This window comes from Hydractinia symbiolongicarpus, chromosome 11 (assembly GCF_029227915.1).
Source record: "Hydractinia symbiolongicarpus strain clone_291-10 chromosome 11, HSymV2.1, whole genome shotgun sequence".
Classification (NCBI taxonomy): domain Eukaryota; kingdom Metazoa; phylum Cnidaria; class Hydrozoa; order Anthoathecata; family Hydractiniidae; genus Hydractinia; species Hydractinia symbiolongicarpus.
In genome coordinates this window covers 9,428,528-9,445,909 of record NC_079885.1, presented here as the reverse complement: position 1 = coordinate 9,445,909, position 17,382 = coordinate 9,428,528, and the positions used below count along the sequence as shown (strand labels likewise).

The 17,382-nt window shown below is 34.6% G+C and overlaps 1 protein-coding gene across 1 annotated transcript; it reads left to right on the top strand.

Moving 5' to 3' along the window:
* The first annotated feature begins 1,066 nt into the window (after positions 1-1,066).
* On the top strand, positions 1,067-16,280 carry LOC130614742 (solute carrier family 12 member 4-like). The gene is made up of 26 exons (XM_057436185.1): positions 1,067-1,386; positions 1,887-1,990; positions 2,077-2,187; positions 2,869-3,015; positions 3,246-3,300; positions 3,531-3,661; positions 4,273-4,517; positions 5,109-5,284; positions 5,644-5,775; positions 5,961-6,059; positions 6,807-6,864; positions 7,109-7,228; positions 7,908-8,081; positions 8,641-8,739; positions 8,837-8,956; positions 9,220-9,324; positions 10,485-10,582; positions 10,888-10,967; positions 11,051-11,139; positions 11,949-12,046; positions 12,170-12,376; positions 12,599-12,690; positions 12,789-12,896; positions 13,287-13,408; positions 14,098-14,231; positions 15,691-16,280. Exons 1-26 carry the CDS (start codon positions 1,260-1,262, stop codon positions 15,780-15,782), a joined length of 3,123 nt encoding a protein of 1,040 aa, XP_057292168.1. The 5' UTR covers positions 1,067-1,259; the 3' UTR covers positions 15,783-16,280.
* The last annotated feature ends 1,102 nt before the right edge of the window (positions 16,281-17,382 follow it).

Here is a 17,382-nt window from a genome sequence, read left to right as displayed (position 1 = left end):
AATCAAATTTGTTGGTTTTTGACAACAGTGTAAATTTCTCTTCACAAACATAACATAATTTACTTTCACACGAAAAACGTCACAAACAAAGAAGTCATTTTATCCGTTGTAAAAAAATATTACCACAGGCATTTTAGATTAGTCGGCACTCTCAGATTTCTTATCGCACTAGTGCGACATCAAAACTTGTTATATTTTCGCACTGATAATTCGCAGCTCATCAGTCCAAATTTCTTTATAGATTATCGCACTGCTGTTTCCACCAGTGCGATAACAAAATCACACTAAGGAATGTCAGTGCAAAATCAGTGCGATAGGCCTAATGGCACTGGTGGAAACTTAGCTTGAAAAAGCAAGAAGCAATAATACGCCAATAAAAAGTATTTTTCCAAAATTTAAAAATAATACTCTTTCGTTTACATACTTTTTGAGGCGTAACTTCCATACCTTTGCCTTTTTAGCCAAAAAATATGAGGGTACAAAATGAGTGGTAATACACACGTGACGGGCAGAAACAGGACGAGTTTATCTTCTTATTTATGTTTGATATTTATCAATAAACTGTGATTTCCACTGCTAAAGTAATGCAGAAATTTCAGAAATGTGACAATAAAACAAGTTGTCAACATGGAAACATGATATGTCAGCACAAAGTACCATGCATATTTTTTATGCCATTTTGTCGTCTTCCATTTAATGAAAATGTAGGTTTTGATAATGGATTTAAAATTTTTCATCCAAAAAGTAAAATTAGGGGGAGCTTTTACAATACTATTGATTTCAACTCGCCAGTCAGTGTTTTGATTCAATTTTTTCTACAAAAAGGCTGAATGGGCTCGTAAATCATACGCAAGATTTTTCTATAGAAAAACAAAACCTTAAAAACATTGTGGTTAACCCAATGTCTTGAGTAAAAAACATCGCAAACACAGGTGAGAGAAAGTCAGCTGATCCTTCTGTTGTTTTGTTGAGAAAAGAAATTAATAAAAAGAAAATGTAGTCAAGCATAAATTTTTAATATAAAATTTTTCTAAGACACATGCTTATTAGTAAATCTAAAACGATAAAAAATCAAAAAAGACAACAAGAATCGTGCTGTAAAAGTTTATATAATTTCGTCGTTCTAAAATGGTGTGTTTCGAACGCATATGAACTGTGTTTACATCACGTGATTACCCCGCGAAATTTCAAAACACAGTTTCAAAATGGTCAGTTTGTTTATATATTTTTTCTAAAGCGTTTTAAAGTGTACGAAAGTTATGAGCGCTAGAGGCAGTTCTAGATTTAAAATTACTAAAGCAAATGAATCGAAGAAAAGATTCAAAGAAGAGAATGAAGGAGACGTTATTTCGAATCATGAAGTCAATGTAAATATTCAAGACGAAGGTAAGAAAAAGTAAACGTGTAAAGGATAATCTTATTTATTTCTTTGTTAATAATAAAGTTAACTTTCTAGCTAATTTCTTTACATTTTTTATTTAAACTAAATGTCTACATCTGTTTTTACACTATTTGGGACAAAAATTAGGCAACTTGCTTAAAAAATTCAAGTTTTAGGTGTCATATTCATCCCCGAAATACTTTTTATAAATTTCATTAATCCACTCACCTCTCCCAAAAATTTAAATCACAAAAGAGTAGTAGTAATTTGGATCTCTTTATAAAATTTTAGTTTTTTTTCACACATTTCTTACACGGGTTTTTTCAGTCAAAAAAGAAGGAGAGTTTGCTATGAAATTTTGTACCCTATATGTAACCTAAAATTTTCGGTCTTTTTGTTGTTCGATGCATCCAGAAAATCCAGTATCATCATGAGGAACGCACGATCCAAAAGGTCACATTGTCAATAAAAGAACAGGCCGTAGTACTTTGTCTTATAATTTTAGGTAAAGAACACACATGCATAAGCAGCCTGGAATCTCCAAATATAACATTCAAGACTCCATCACCTGACTTATCTTCTTATGATGGAAATCTCGCTTTATACGTTGTGAGTTTTTTATCAAAAATTCTGATACTTTCCTTTGATTTGTATTTTTCATGCAAAGTTTAGAGTATTGTTTTTTTCTTTTCAAGGATGATATAAATCAACGAGGAAAAATACAGAACTTTATTCGTACAGTCAGTAGTTATTCAGCTGCAATTCCGGCTCCAGATTGCAATAGCGATGTTGAGTCAAAACCAGAAGTATGTATTCTAATTATTAGCAATGCCTAAAGAAGGGACTTAAGGCGGGTTTCCACTGAAACAAAAATGGTCGAATCGATTGACGTCCATCGCTTCGATGTTACTAAAAATAGAACATTGCATAATTTTCCTGGCGGTCGAATTCGATCGAATTCAAAAGTAGAATGGTTTATTGATTTATACCCACGTGATGTCAGCAAATCGAAAAAGAAATGAACATTCACTGAGAAGCGGGAAAAAGTGAAAAATGGTTTTAAACAAACAAAACTTTAATGCAGCAACAGCAATACACTATTTAAAACAACCAGTAAAAGATGAAAATGCATCACCCATAAGTGATTATTCGCTGGTTGAGCAATTTGAGATAGCATTTGTAGAATAAATTGTCTTGGGACACTTCCTCGAAAAGTTTCAAAGACTGCCTCACTAAGCAAAGAGTTTGAAGCCAAATGGCTAAGAAACCCGCCTTTAATTTGCTCAAATATAACTTTTCAGAATATTTTCGTTATTTGGCGAAGTCTAATTTTCCAAAAGTTTGTTTAAAAAGTCTAGAAATTTCGCAAATTTTCTTCTCGCGCATAACACTTTCAGGGATATTATATGTTAAAACACCAAATACATCGACTGATTTGACTTCCTAAAGTATATATATGTTTACGTTAATAATATCTCTCTTACAAGGTAGCGAAGCTTGGGACACTAGTTGGTGTTTATTTGCCGTGTATTCAAAACATTCTTGGTGTCATCTTGTTTATTCGACTGTCATGGATTGTTGGTACTGCAGGCATCATGCAAAGCTTCTTCATAGTTTTCACGTGTTGCTGTTGCGTAAGGACATTACTCTATTTTCATAGTTCGTGTGACCAAGGAGATATGACATTCTTCTTATTACTATAAAAATTATAATAAACTTGAATGTTGACCTCGTTGCCAGTTAACCCCGGGCACTATCTTGTTTTAAAGAGGATAACAAACTTTAACACTAAGCTACACTTGTGTTCATTGTATTTACCCCATATTTTACAGGTCTATGACTAAGAATGTTCGTTCAATTTTAGACCATGCTAACTGCAATATCAATGAGTGCCATTGCAACAAACGGAGTTGTACCTGGTAATGTTGAAATTATGTGTATTTATTTTCATTCAAATTTTGTATAATGTCCCATCGTCCCTATAGATAAAAGATCTAGAACGAGGCTGTTAAATACTTTTAAAAAACATTAAAAAGCTTCGAATAGGAAATGTTGCAGCAGAAAAGAATTTAAAAATAATAATTTGAGGATATTATTAAAATATTTATGCCGGTATGCCTCATTAAATAAGGTTGCTAAAACCATTTAGCTGGCGGATCCTATTTTATGATCTCAAGGAGCCTGGGACCTGAATTTGGCGGTGCAGTGGGCGTTTTATTTTATCTGGGGACATCGTTTGCATCATCCATGTATATTTTGGGAGCTGTTGAAATCCTTCTGGTTAGTATTTGCTTATTTATTTTCTTTATTTTGTAAATATTTTTTTGAACTTCTGTAATGACCTTTTTCTTTGAAGATTATTTAAGACTTTGAGGTTACTTTTTGTTATCTTGGTCTCCATCCTGGAAAGAGTTAGTTTCGTTTTGTAATGACATGCCTTTGTAACACGTGAGTGCAGCTTAAAAACTTAAAAACTAGTTTTTTACCTCTTTACATTTGCAACAAGACTGTAGAAGTTAAACGTCCGGAAAGTGTGAAAAAATTTTAACTATTTGGGATTTTTTTGATCTTTTACAAAATGGTCAAAATGTCATCACAGTAGAGATCTGTGCATATGTATATACGTAATTATATTTTGGAAAAACATTTTTAGCGAAGAATTATAAAATGAAAGTTGTTCTTCTGAAAAGGCAATGTTAACCTTGTCCACAGGGCTTTTTATGTATTGCATTTTTTACATTCAGGTTCTTTTTCAATACAAAAGAGCCCCTAAGAACCTGGGCACGAGTTTAATTACCTTGTATTTTAAGTCTCGCTGATTCAGGGTTCTTTTAAGTAAAACCCTAGTAAGCAGGTTAGTAAGCGAGTTCTACTTTACTGCATTTTTTTAGACATACATAGCACCAAGTTTATCACTATTTGGAGATATTCAATCCACAGATGGCAGTATATCTACAGCCATGTTGAACAACATGCGGGTTTATGGAAGTATTTTAGTGGTATTAATGGGTGGCTTAGTGTTCATTGGTGTGAAATATGTCAACAAATGTGCTTCGCTCTTCCTGGCCTGTGTTTTGTTGTCCATTGCGGCCATTTTTATTGGCTTCTTTTCGATTCATGCGAGAACATCGCCAAGGTAAAATTAAGTGAGGATTTCACTAAACCAGTATGCTCTCGTTAAGTCAGACCCTAGATTAGCAGTACATTTTCTTCTGGTCCCACAAAGCAAAAACTCCTCTTAAGTAAAACATTCAATACAATGACCTGATAAGAGGAAGGTGATGATCAAGATGCTTCTGTTTTGGAGAAACCAACCACATCTCAATTACGTTATGACATTGACACCTTGATGGACTACGTCATAAAGTAACAGTTAACTTTAAACGAACCAAATTGAACTTTTCTTGACTTTTTTAAAATCTGTCTAGTCTTGAATGCAATATAAAAAGTAAACCCGGATATCATCGTGTCTTATTTTGTGTTTAATAAGTCCTCTAGACTAATTGTTACAAAGAAATTGAAGATCTATCTGTAACTGGCACAAATTGAGCCATTTTATTAAAATCCTACCAACAAAGATATTCGGTAAAGTGGGACGCCCGCTAAAAGTAGGACACTTTTTCTCAAACCCTTAAGCGTCCAACTTAACGTGAGTATTCTGAATGACCAGCAAACTCAGAAGGATTTAAAGAGATTGGCTCATACATTCTTATTGCTGTTTGTTTAGTGTTTGTTACGTTGGCAACCATCTTTTGTCTCAATCATCTTATGATACCTGCAACAAAAATGATTCAGTGTTGGTGCAACTATATCAAAGTGATTCATCTGCTTCTGATTTTTTCAATATGTCGAGTGTGCATGAGAAGACTGCAATTCCTGGCATCACCAGTGGTCTTTTTTCTGGTAAGTTTCAGATTTTTTTGTAAGGCCTAACGATACAGGAAGACAAGATTGTAATGCCCATATTGTCTTTGTGAAAAACTAGTCAGCAGCCTGTAGAAAAATCCACGGGTTCGCCCGTCCCTTTTATACCGCATTGCGTGCGTCTAGCTACTTGCGGTACCATTTTGCGTGACAAACAGACGTATACGGGTATTGTAATAAAGATCAGTGGAAAATCCACGGGTTTGCCCGTTAGCACATTATTTACTCTGCGGGGGACCCGGAATAAAACTTCGGGCAGTCATTTTGAACACACAGAATACTGCTACTATTAAAAAGATGTTGATTGGATTATCTTCCCTCTTAAATATTACTTACAGACAACGTACCCAGTTACTACAGAGGGAGTGGAGACATAACGAGAGGAAGGGAAGGCTTCAGTGGTGAAGTAGTTGCTGATATGACAACTTCATTTACCACTTTGCTGGCTATCTTCTTTCCGTCTGTTACCGGTAAGTCTACTTACAAAATTCTAAATTATGATTTAGTATCGCTTTGCCACAAGGTATAGATTCCAGAATTCGTTCTTTTACATAAGCAAGTACAAACACGGTTAAATCAATCTTGCTTGATAAATAAATCTCCTTTGATCTGCTGTAGATATTTTTTTGTTTCGTATACCGCTTTCCACTTTCAGGTATAATGGCTGGTTCGAATCGTTCAGGGAATCTTCAAAACGCACAATACTCGATCCCACGTGGTACAATAGCTGCCATTTTGACAACATCTACTCTTTGTATCCTTTTATACTAAATGATATCTAAATATACAAACGTCTACCAATAAGTCAGACTATGGAGGTAGATTTCTACTTTCTTCTACCTCCATGGTCAGACAGAACTAAGAAACAAAATAAAGAAATCTGGTTGGTTGTCATGCTCACTGACCATCAATAAAAATACGCCAACTCACTCGGTTAAAGAAATTCTTCTGGGGAAGTCCATGATAAATTGATCATGTGATAAACACCATTCCGGACGATTATTTAAACTTTTTCGCAATGATAATTTTTTAGGGATTTTTTTTATTATACATTGTAAAAATTTAAAATTTCTTTGCTTTGCAAGAATGAAAATAAATACAGTTAATTTCCAGTGCTCGAACCTCCAAGAGACCGAGGAAAATAGTTCAACTCAACGAATGTTCGAATTAGACGAAGCTCCCGTTAAGTCGAACTTAGTCTAACATGAGATTATATTTCGAGTACGCATTTGCGTATCATACAACAACTAACTCTCTTTAACTAATAACCCTTCCATATATACAACTCTCCATCATAGATGTTCTCCCCATCGATGTTGTCGCGTTACAACAGTCATGTCAGAAAAAAGCCACTCAATCGACACTTGTTATATATGCAGACATTTTTAATGTACATCAGCTATACGTAACTACAACTCACGATTAAGAAATACTCACTGAAGGTTCTGTGTTTCCTGTAGTTAACATTCAAAACTTGCTTCTTTAACTCCAGTGAATACAGATTTACTTTCTGTCTTATTTCTTGGAGCGACTGTAAACAGTGACGTATTAAGAGACAAGTGATTCTTCCAAAAGTCAATCTGAAAAAAATTTCGAGAAAATGTCTTACTTAAATTAATGTCCGTGCACTTCTATCCAAAATTCTAAAAATATAATTTCGCGCGTATTAATTTTTTGCTTTATTGCTCTTTACACATTCTATTTTTTAAATCAATAAATTTCGCGTCATTATTTTTCCCGCTCCAACTCTTACCTTTTTTTTATTTATTTGTTTATTTTGTTTTCCACTTTTCATTTGTTTAGATTTGGAGATAGTATAGGTGGCGCCATGATTGTATCGAAACTTGCATGGCCAAACGAATGGGTGATTTTAATTGGTTCTTTGTTATCCACAATTGGAGCTGGTCTGCAAAGTCTGACAGGGTATGGTCTACTTGAATTCCTTTTTTTAAAAGAGATTTACGTACACGTATTTCTCAGGTCGGTTTTGAATCTTTTTAAAAATTTGCAACAGGGGCGGATCGCTTAATAAAAGGATAAAAAAGAAATCAGAAATATTTTGTCGCAAAATGTGTTATTGTTAAACAAATGTTATCCGCCATTTTGAAAATCTCTTGAAATCTTGTTTCAAACCATTTCTATTGGACTTATTTTTATTGTTATACTCGTCAGATATAACGATACAGTGAAACCCTCTCTCCATCGAACACCATCGGGACATCAAAAAAATGTCCGTTGTATGCAAAGAAGTTCTTTCCAAAATGACTTGCTTGAAAAACCTGCTCTGGGATATTAGGGTATAGTGAATTCGACAGGAGCCTGATTTTGGGAGTTAGATAAGCTGAAGACTTTGCGTGAAACTTTAAAATTTTAAGAAACATTAACACACGTTTTATTTAACTATTAGTATAGATTGTTTTATGTGGTAATGTAGATTGTGACATAGAAGTCCGCTATGACGAGGTGCTCGCTATATATTGGTTTTATTATAAGAATTTGACTGTCATTTTATCCGTTTCTGAGAAGAGTACCCGTTCTAGGAAACTGTCCGCTATAAAGGCTATCCTCTATAGGAAGGTTTCACTATATATTTTTCTTGTAGAGCACCACGACTTCTTCAAGCGATATCCAATGATGGTATTATTCCATTCCTTCGTGTCTTTTCAACAGTTTCAAAAGATGGTGAACCGAAGAGAGCGCTACTTATTACTTTATTTATATCTGAAATTGGAGTTCTTATCGCCAACCTCGATTCGGTAGCACCAATCATAACCATGTAAGAAACCTCACGTGTTTTATTTTCATCTGGAGTGATTGGCACAGTCTGATCACGTGATAATGTCGTAATTGCTACGACGCAAAAACTGTGAGCCAAACAGATTCTACGTAGTTCTTTTTTCCCGCATTAAATGTTGACACAAAGTAAGGAACAGAGTAGGTGCAACCTTGTTCCCAAATCTCCTTGTATTTTCATATCGGCGCAGCGAGAAGAGATAAATAGTCTTAAAAGGAACGAGGCTGGGATCATTATAGGTTGGATGTTTGCTCCGTGCGTAACGTTTTCGACTACGTCATGGATTAAAAGCTAGAGAGAGCTGTAAATATTAATTTCTTGTCCGTGTAAAATAACAAAAATCCCGCCTAAACGCATGACTGACAACCCAAAACAACAGGAGTATTAAGTGAGCAAAGATGAATTTTATATTTTGGTTTAGATAGCAAAAATTTAAGATTGAGAAAATGTAAATATAAATCCGAGGAAAGTAAAAAATATTTGTTCAAAATTGGGACATGTTCAAGATAGGGAGTCTACTACGATTAATGATCTTTTTTAGGTTCTTTTTGATGTGTTACGGGTTCGTGAACTTTGCATGCGCTCTACAATCATTGCTTCGATTACCCAACTGGAGACCACGATTCCGATTTTATCACTGGTATCATTTCTGTTTGTTTTTTTATAGATAATTATAAAGTATCTTTCACACATATAAGAGCTTGTATTTAATTTATGACACGCATAATTTATTTTAGGTTGTTGTCAGTACTTGGTGTATGCTTGTGCTTTGCCCTTATGATAATATCAAGCTGGTACTATGCGCTAGTGGCTATATTCTTAGCAGGATTTTTATACAAATATATTGAATATCAAGGGTTAGTACTTTAGAGATTATATTTTTTATTTTTCTTCTTTCTACGTTCGTCTAGTATACTGCCAGTTGGCTGACTCTTTCGTTTTTCGTCGTCTGCCCCCTTCAGAGTGTCATAAAGGCAACTAGGGGACGAGATACCCGGGGGTATTTTATAATTCTGACGAAGTAAAAATTGACTGACTCTTTCTCTTTTTTTAATGTTATATAACTGGTTCTTCTATGTCGCAAAAAATCCTTCATTGCTTGTGATTCTACTTAATTTAGAGCACAAAAGGAGTGGGGAGATGGGCTGAGTGGATTGGCGTTGAGTGCGGCTCGATTTGGTCTGCTTCGTCTTCAAGGTACACACGTGCACACTAAAAATTGGAGGTAAATTAAATGAAATTTTGTATAAAAACACCAGTGAGGTTTTCTAAAAAGTAGAGAAAAAACAAGGTCTCAAAAATAATCACAAGTAAACCATAATGAACAAAGACCCACACTATGCCTATAAGAAGAGTGCATTTCTTTTAGCTAGGGCATTTCCTCTCGTTATTGCCGAATAATGAATGTTAAGAGTAAAACAATGAAACACAAAAATAATAGAAAGGAATGGTCGTTGAAATTCAAAAAACAAAAAAAAAATATTTTCTATGCAAAATTATTATTACTAACCATTCATTTTCTTATCAACCTCAAGGTATTTTTCCATTTAATTTTTGCCTGGTGAGGATTCACCCGATTAATCAAATACAGATACAAATAGCTACAGTCGACTCTCTAATTAACGAACACTCCAAAAAGCCTACATATCTAATAAACGGGAAAATGTGACCGCATTGACAAAATCACAGTCAAACCTTTGAAAAGTATCTCTAGAAAACGGCTACAATTAGCGGGCACTGTAGTTAGCGGACAACTTATTGGAGTGTCCGCTGTACATGTTGAAATTTGCTTTCAGACACTCTTTTTCTTTGGTGGTGAGGGAAAAAAATAAAAGCGTTCTACTGTAAACATTTTTTATCATATTTTTCACATGGCTTAACATCTGAAATAGCAAACAGAGTTCTGTTCAAAATTTAAAATAAAAAGTTATGTCGGCTTAAACATATTTTTTCTTTTTCTACACTTGTCGGAGATTGTCCGGAATTTTGTATAGTCAAAATGTCGGAAAAACATGAGGAAAATCCAGTCTTTTTTATGAAATGTCAGGATAAGGTCAGGAATTTTCACTAAGATCCCGTAATGCATATAATTTTCATTTCAATATCATGTTTTCCAATATCAGTTTTTATCTTCAGCTTGTTTTTATATTTCATTCTTTGTTTCTTCTTTTTTTCATGTATATTATTTCATCAGCTAAAAAAGAATTCAAAGAATGTGATTGCACCAAAAGGTGTCTGTCAATTAAAGAATCGACCGCAGAAATATTTTTATTTCAGTTCAAAAATTTATGCAATAAAAACTCTATTAAACTTTATTAAAAGACAGATATGAATAAAAAAAAGTTATACACAGTAATATAATTGTTTTTACAACTTTGTTCCCAGGCCTCAACTTCTTGTGTTGTGTGGTACAGGACAGTTTGCACACCGTTTGTGTGATGAAAGTAAAAAGCTGATCTCCATCGCAAGTCAACTTAAAACAGGTATGCTTGGCTGTCTTTCTTGTGCAACTATATTTTTATTGAATCAATATTGAATATTACACTCTGTGGTGATTGTCAGAGGACATAGTGGGACACCTCCATAACAATACTAACCGTAGGGGAGGAATGGACGATTCCAAATTTTTTTATTACTAAGGCTCGAGGTGTTGGAAACGAGAACTTTAAAGGTTTAGATACCCTTATTAAAGCCTTTGTTAAAATTAACCCGATGATAAAAGTAGCTTTATATTCACCAAGGTGAATCACAAGAGTGAGTAGAAATACATTGATTGTTTATTAATTAGGTCGAGGACTAACCGTGGTCGGTGCAGTTGCTGAAATAAGTTATTTGGAATCAACTTTAGAAGTGGATGAACTAGAGGAGGTGAGAATTCGTTCGATCATTTCGATCATTGCATATTGTGCAACATGCTCCATTCCAAATAACGTGGATGTTTTTGCTGACAGGAAATCAAGGATGAAATGGAGCAGATGAAGGTGAAAGGATTTCATACTGTTGTGGCGTCACCACATTTAATGGATGGTATGGCTTGCTTGTAAGTATCCCCCTCGTCCCCAGGGTGTTTTGCCTTTTAAAAGAAAGGGATATCAAAAAGGCAAAAATCCCTTGCGACAAAGGTGTGCAAGTATAATAAAAAGATTAAAAAATGAAACTCACTGAAATAAGGAACTGAAAATACAACTAGGATACATACATATGGTAAAACAAAAGATCAACAATCTTCACTGAACAAATAAAGAATATCTTTAACAATGCTATGTTTGTAGTAGTTTATATACGTAAAAATTTTTTCCGTATTGCGCGAAAACTAGTACAGTTAAAAATCGTAAACAGAGGTGTGCGTGAAAACTAGTACAGTTAGAAATCGTAAATAGAGGTGTGCGTGAAAACTAGTACAGTTAGAAATCGTAAATAGAGGTGTGCGTGAAAACTAGTACAGTTAAAAAGCATAGCTAGACTTGTGCGCGAAATGTAGTACAGTAGGAAAGCGTGAAGAGAAGTTTGCGCGAAAACTTGTACAGTTAGAAAGCGTAAGTAGGAGTGCGCAAAAATAAGTACAATTAGAAATCGTAACTAGATGTGTTCACGAAATGTACTACGTTTAGAAAGAATAAAAGTGCGCGCAAAAACCTATCTGCGTGAAACGGCAATGTTTTAAATAAACATATGTTATAACATAAACCTTTTTTTTTTCATTCATTAAAAGTAAAATGTAGAATATATATGTTAGTTGAAATGGTCTTGTGTGGAAATAAATGCACGCGAAATCACACTTCAGTTTCGTTGTGGAGCAATACGAAGTGTTTTTTGTCACTTTTGAAATCTCTTTTTCCGCAATTTTAGAATCCAAGCAACAGGTTTAGGAGGGTTGAAACCTAACACTGTTATGGTATCATGGCCACATGATTGGAAAAACAATCCAAGATGGCAGTCATTTATCCGTAAGTATGATACACAAAGAAGACCTTTTTAATGATTCTCGTTACCATTACCCACTAACAGCATTAAAAGATTGTTAGTCTAGTGATTCTTCCATGAAACTTTCAAATAATATTTTTTATCAGATTCTGTAAGAATGACGTCGCAAATGAAACGAGCACTGGTTGTAGTAAAAAATGCTGACTTGTTCCCAGACCTCACTTGTCGTGAAGAAGGAAACATTGATATTTGGTGGATAGTCCATGATGGCGGACTCATGTTGTTGATGATGTTTCTACTGAGACAACATAAAGTGTGGAGAAAATGCAACCTGAGGTTATTCACAGTGGCTCGTATCCTTTTGAATAGTTGCCTTTTTTAGTTGTTGTTTGTTGTTGTTGTTTGTGTTCGTTGTGCTTGTTGACGAAGTTGTCGTCGTTTCGTGGTCGTCGTTTCGTGGTCGTTGTTTCGTTGTCGACGTTTTGTTGTCATCGTTTCGTTGTCGTTGTTGTCGTTGCGAAAGTTTTAGTTTTTTGATGATATCGTATCTTGAAAATTTTTTGACGAAAACTAAGAAATCAATGACAACAGCATTCAAATTAAAAAAGATCTTTCAAGTTTGATATATAACTTACGAATACATGCTGAGATAGAAGTTATTGAACTGGTAAATATAAGCCTCAACTTTTTTTATCAATATTGTGCTTCACTATTCTTGTACTCAACATGCTCTTCGTCTTTTTTTTCTTCCTCTTTCACACACAGAACGACAGCGACATATCAGCTTACACATATGAGAGGACACTCAAAGCAGAAGAAAGAAAACAGATGGTCAATAAAATGAAATTGTCACGGAGTGAAAGCAAAAAAGAGGTACGAAAAAGTCAAAATGATCATAAACAAATAAATAATAGAAACCTAAAAAATTTGAGAAAAAACTCAAACATATATTAAATCATGTATTTGGGGACTTTAAAGTCTGGCTGTTACTCCTAAGCAAACCTTAAATTTCCAAAACCTTAATCTCTATATTAATAATAGCCGGATTCTGTCTGTGTTACGGAAACACGAAATGCGATAAATTACTGACGGGCTACTCGCAGCTATCATTTTGTATATGTAGATTTATAAAGAAAAAATATAATGTTCCCACACCTTAGATTTTCAGAGATACACAACATGCCATCATTGGGTTTGTTATTTCTTACAATTTCATGCCAATAATAGTACTTACATAAAATGTATCGATTTTTGTTTTTTCAGGCACAGCTCATATTTGATAAAGGTCATCGTCCGAGACATCAGCCGCATAATGGAACAGAACATGTTGATTCCATTCGTGAAAATGCTGCTGCTGCATCTGCCAGTGATACGCCAAATTTACCGTGTGTTTGATTTATCTTTACTTGTGAACAAAAGCTTTTGGTCATTTCTTGAAAACAAATAGATCATTTTCCAATTGCAGTAGCCATTATGGATTTTACCATGAGTGGAGTTAATTAAAGTTTGGACCCCTGCCGAGAACGTAGGGTTTGAAAGTTGAAACTCAAAATGACTACCGCTATTGGAAAATGGTTTATGGTTACATAAAAGTTTAAATATTCTTGACAATAATATAAGGTACTACTGTTAGCGAGATTAAACATAAGAACACCATTGTGAATAAGATGAAATGCTGAAATTTTGCTGATTCACCCCATGTGAGACAGGGGCTGAATCAGCGTTTTGTTTTTAAATCCTAGTTAAATTTCATCAAGTAAAAAAGGTGCAGTATATAAGAGAAATAATTACGATATTAAAGAGTTAGGGGCGTTGGGGGCGTTACATAATGCCAAGTCGGATCAACCTCGTCCCAAGGACTCTTTTTCTCTTTTTGACAATCTCAGACTGCGAGACATTGTCAATAAGAGAAAAAAGCCCTGGGGACGACGTTGAAGTCGGGTTAGACTTATTGTCTATATGTTTTAAAAGCTTTGAAAACTTGTGAAGTTTTGCAAGATTGTTTGAACATTTTTTCCTGGCGCAAATATGGTAAAATAAGGCGTGATTTTTATTTCACTTTTTCTTCATTTAGTAACGAAGACAATGTGCGGAAGATGGACACAGCTGTCAAAATTAACAAACTCGTGTTAGAGAAATCATCGACATCTCGTTTAGTGATGATTAACTTACCAAAACCACCTAGACACGGTATTAAAGAATTTATTTGTATCCTTTTCACCAAAAATACTTTTATATGATATGAATTTTATAGTGTCTCCTGTTCATATGGCTTTCTCTTGTGTGCAATTCTTCTTAACTATAAATCTTACAAATTGTGCTCAGTTTGAGAAAGCCGAAAAGCTATACTTAATGGGCCAAAAAAATGTCGCACAAAATTATTTACCTAGAGAAAATGTCATTTTTGTCCATTTTTTTTGAAAATTCTTCTTTTTTAGCCACTTTTTTCTGCATAGACGGTGCAAACACTTGACTGCAGGTTGTAATAATTTGTGAGACAAAATTATTCGTTTGACATTTTGATAGTTGGCGTTCCATTCGCTTTTTTTAAAAAAGAATAACCCAGGAGCTTAACCCTATTCGGTCCGGGGTTTTTCGAACATACTATGACCGGGGGGGGGGGGGGGGGGGCGGATTCCGCCCCCCCCCCCCTTAATAACTTTTCATAGGGTTGTTCAAATTGAATCAAACTTGGCACACTTATAGTACGTCATAAAAGGAACAAAATGGCGCCAATAAAAATTTGCTTGCGTTTGCACATTTTCTGTGACGTCATCAAAAGCTTGAAAATTGTTAAAAATGCCACTATCTGCTTAAATTATAATTACTTTTGTTCTAGAGCGAATTTTTACATTCTGTTTGAAGTTTCTGAAAGCTAAATAAAAGTTATTTAACATATCTTCCGGTTTTTACATGGATCGGATGAAAAATTGCCAAAAATTGCCCGAAAATCGGTTTTTTTTCGATTTTCGGGTAAAATCCAAAAAAAATCGGGAAATCGGGTTAGTCACGTGTTCAAATTATTCAAAATGATTCTTCTTGATGAAACAAAGTTGTGTTGCAAGTTTCAAGTTCTAAGGATAATCCTAACAGGAGTTATTATATTTTCCCCATTATAAGGATTTCATAGAGATTTTTAGGGGTAGTTTCGAGTAATGGCCAATATCAAAGCCTCTGAAAGGTATGGGACCTAAAAAATTGGCATGCTGGTGTCTAATAAATAAATGTTGAAACTCAGTAAGTATCATAGCCATATAACAAAGTAATCAGGAGTTATTAAAAAAAAACCGTCAGGGGGGGCGGAATCCGCCCCCCCCGGACCGAATAGGGTTAACGCACAAGCTGTCTGGATTTCACTTTGTTACTTCTTCTGTACTCAAACGCAGATCACAAAAAAATGCCTTGTGTGCCTACCAAAAGTATTTCAGTTCATTATTACTTTACTATACACTTCACTATATATACTTTTCTACCCCACCCCTGCTACTTCTTTTTTCTTTCTATTTGTCACACCACTTGCAGCATAAAGGCTAACATTGACAGAAAGCGCAATGTTGCTGAGAAGCAAATTTGACTGCGGGTAAGGTTACTTCGTAAGGATTGAAATTCATTTACATGTGAAATTTTAATTTAATCTTGTAGTCGTGTAGCCTTAACACAAAACTAGATATGGAATTCATTGAGGTATTAACGGAAGGTTTGCAGAGGGTGTTTCTGGTTCGTGGTGGTGGACATGAAGTAGTCACCATTTATTCGTGACATGTAATAGATGATGTTTTTGTCTAACCACGAACAAGTTTTCACTTTTAAAATCAGTTAAATAGGTAATTTTTAAAAACATTTACAGGGTCAGCGATGACCCTGTAAATGAAGACCCTTAATTCTTTTGCTAAAATGCAAAGATTTCAGTAGATTTTTGTAAATAATAAAGAATTGCATTTAAAGTGGAAAAAGCACCTAAATTGAATCAATTTGATGCAATTTTGGAGGATCTGAAAACCAGTTTTTCGACGCCTAACCATGATAGGCGCCATTTTACCGCCCCTTAACTTTAAAAGCCGTGTAGCCGGCCCTGATTTAGCATTGAGAATCATGGCAGTTTTGTTGCTATGCAACTCAATTAATTCTTACCTTTAAATCACTAATAAATTATTTATAAATATTATTTATTATTGTTAAGTATTTATTTTTTATTTGCCAAAGTGTTTTATTGTGATAGGAATTTGTTGTGATTTTTAAAGAATAATATCCAGTAACAAAATATTTTACGACTTTTTACCTCGCCTCGTCTGCTATGTGTGACAGTAAGATGGTATCGGATCGATAGCGCAATCAGTAAAGCAACCGGTAAAGCAAGAGAAGTCGTGGGTTTAAGTCCCACTCGATCCATCATCTTTGCAGAACTAAAAAAAGCTAATGTGCACAACCTCGTCCCCGGGAGCTTTTGCCTCTTTAACATTGAGCGGCTTTCACATAGGCAACAAACCCTGGGGACGAGGATGTAATGTCTAGGTGTACTGAGATAACTCACAGATGCAGTTTTTAGAAAACAATAAGCGTTTGGTAAAAATTATTTGAGACGATCCCTAGCTGATTTCAAGAACTGTCCAATAAACTGGCCAAAAATGACAGGTTTATTTTGCATTATCTATCAGTATTTTGATAAATTTTGAGGGACTTAGGTATAGATCTCCTTCTCAGAGAATATTACGGCGGCCGGACAAAAGTACTAATTTCAATACACAATCAGTTTGCTACGATGATTAGTCGGTGCCAGGGATAAATTCTTTTCTTCCTTCGAAATTATCACAAAGAGAAAAAAAAGCCCTGTGGACGAGGTTAAACATAAATTTGTTTAGAATTATTCGTTTGTAAGATGTGTCACCTTCTAAGGTGATGTAACGTACCAAAATAAGCAGAAAATAAGTTTTAATTTTCTCTGCATGAGAATCTGGACAGGATTAATAAGTTTGAAATAAACTTTTATCAGGAAATTTTGTCTTCTAGTTGCCATTATGCCTAATCCTTATTCCTCGCTTCACTGATTGATAAAATGTAAAAAAGTGTTAAAATTGGGATTGAAAATAAAGCCTTATTTTTGCATGCAATCAGATCTTTCTTATTGTCATGCTTGAAATCCTCCCTAGAATTTGGCTCGCTATTAGTCTCACAATTTTGAATGCAAAACAAATGACGCTAGTAGCAACCGAAGTTTTGATTGAGAGAAAGAACTCCCCGCAAAATCTTGTCTCAAGATCTCTTTATCACTTTCTTTTGTTTTAAAAACGTGAAAAGAATCACAATTTGTTTAAATCTCCTTATTTTTTATCAGACCCGCAATCGTGCTCCCCTCCCCTGC

Excerpts from the sequence above, each read along its gene's own strand:
- LOC130614742 (XM_057436185.1), top strand. The coding sequence starts at position 1,260 with ATGAGCGCTAGAGGCAGTTCTAGATTTAAAATTACTAAAGCAAATGAA. Across the intron at positions 6,865-7,108 it reads AGTGACGTATTAAGAGACAA|ATTTGGAGATAGTATAGGTG; the intron begins GTGATTCTTCCA and ends TCATTTGTTTAG. Across the intron at positions 11,140-11,948 it reads ATGGATGGTATGGCTTGCTT|AATCCAAGCAACAGGTTTAG; the intron begins GTAAGTATCCCC and ends CCGCAATTTTAG.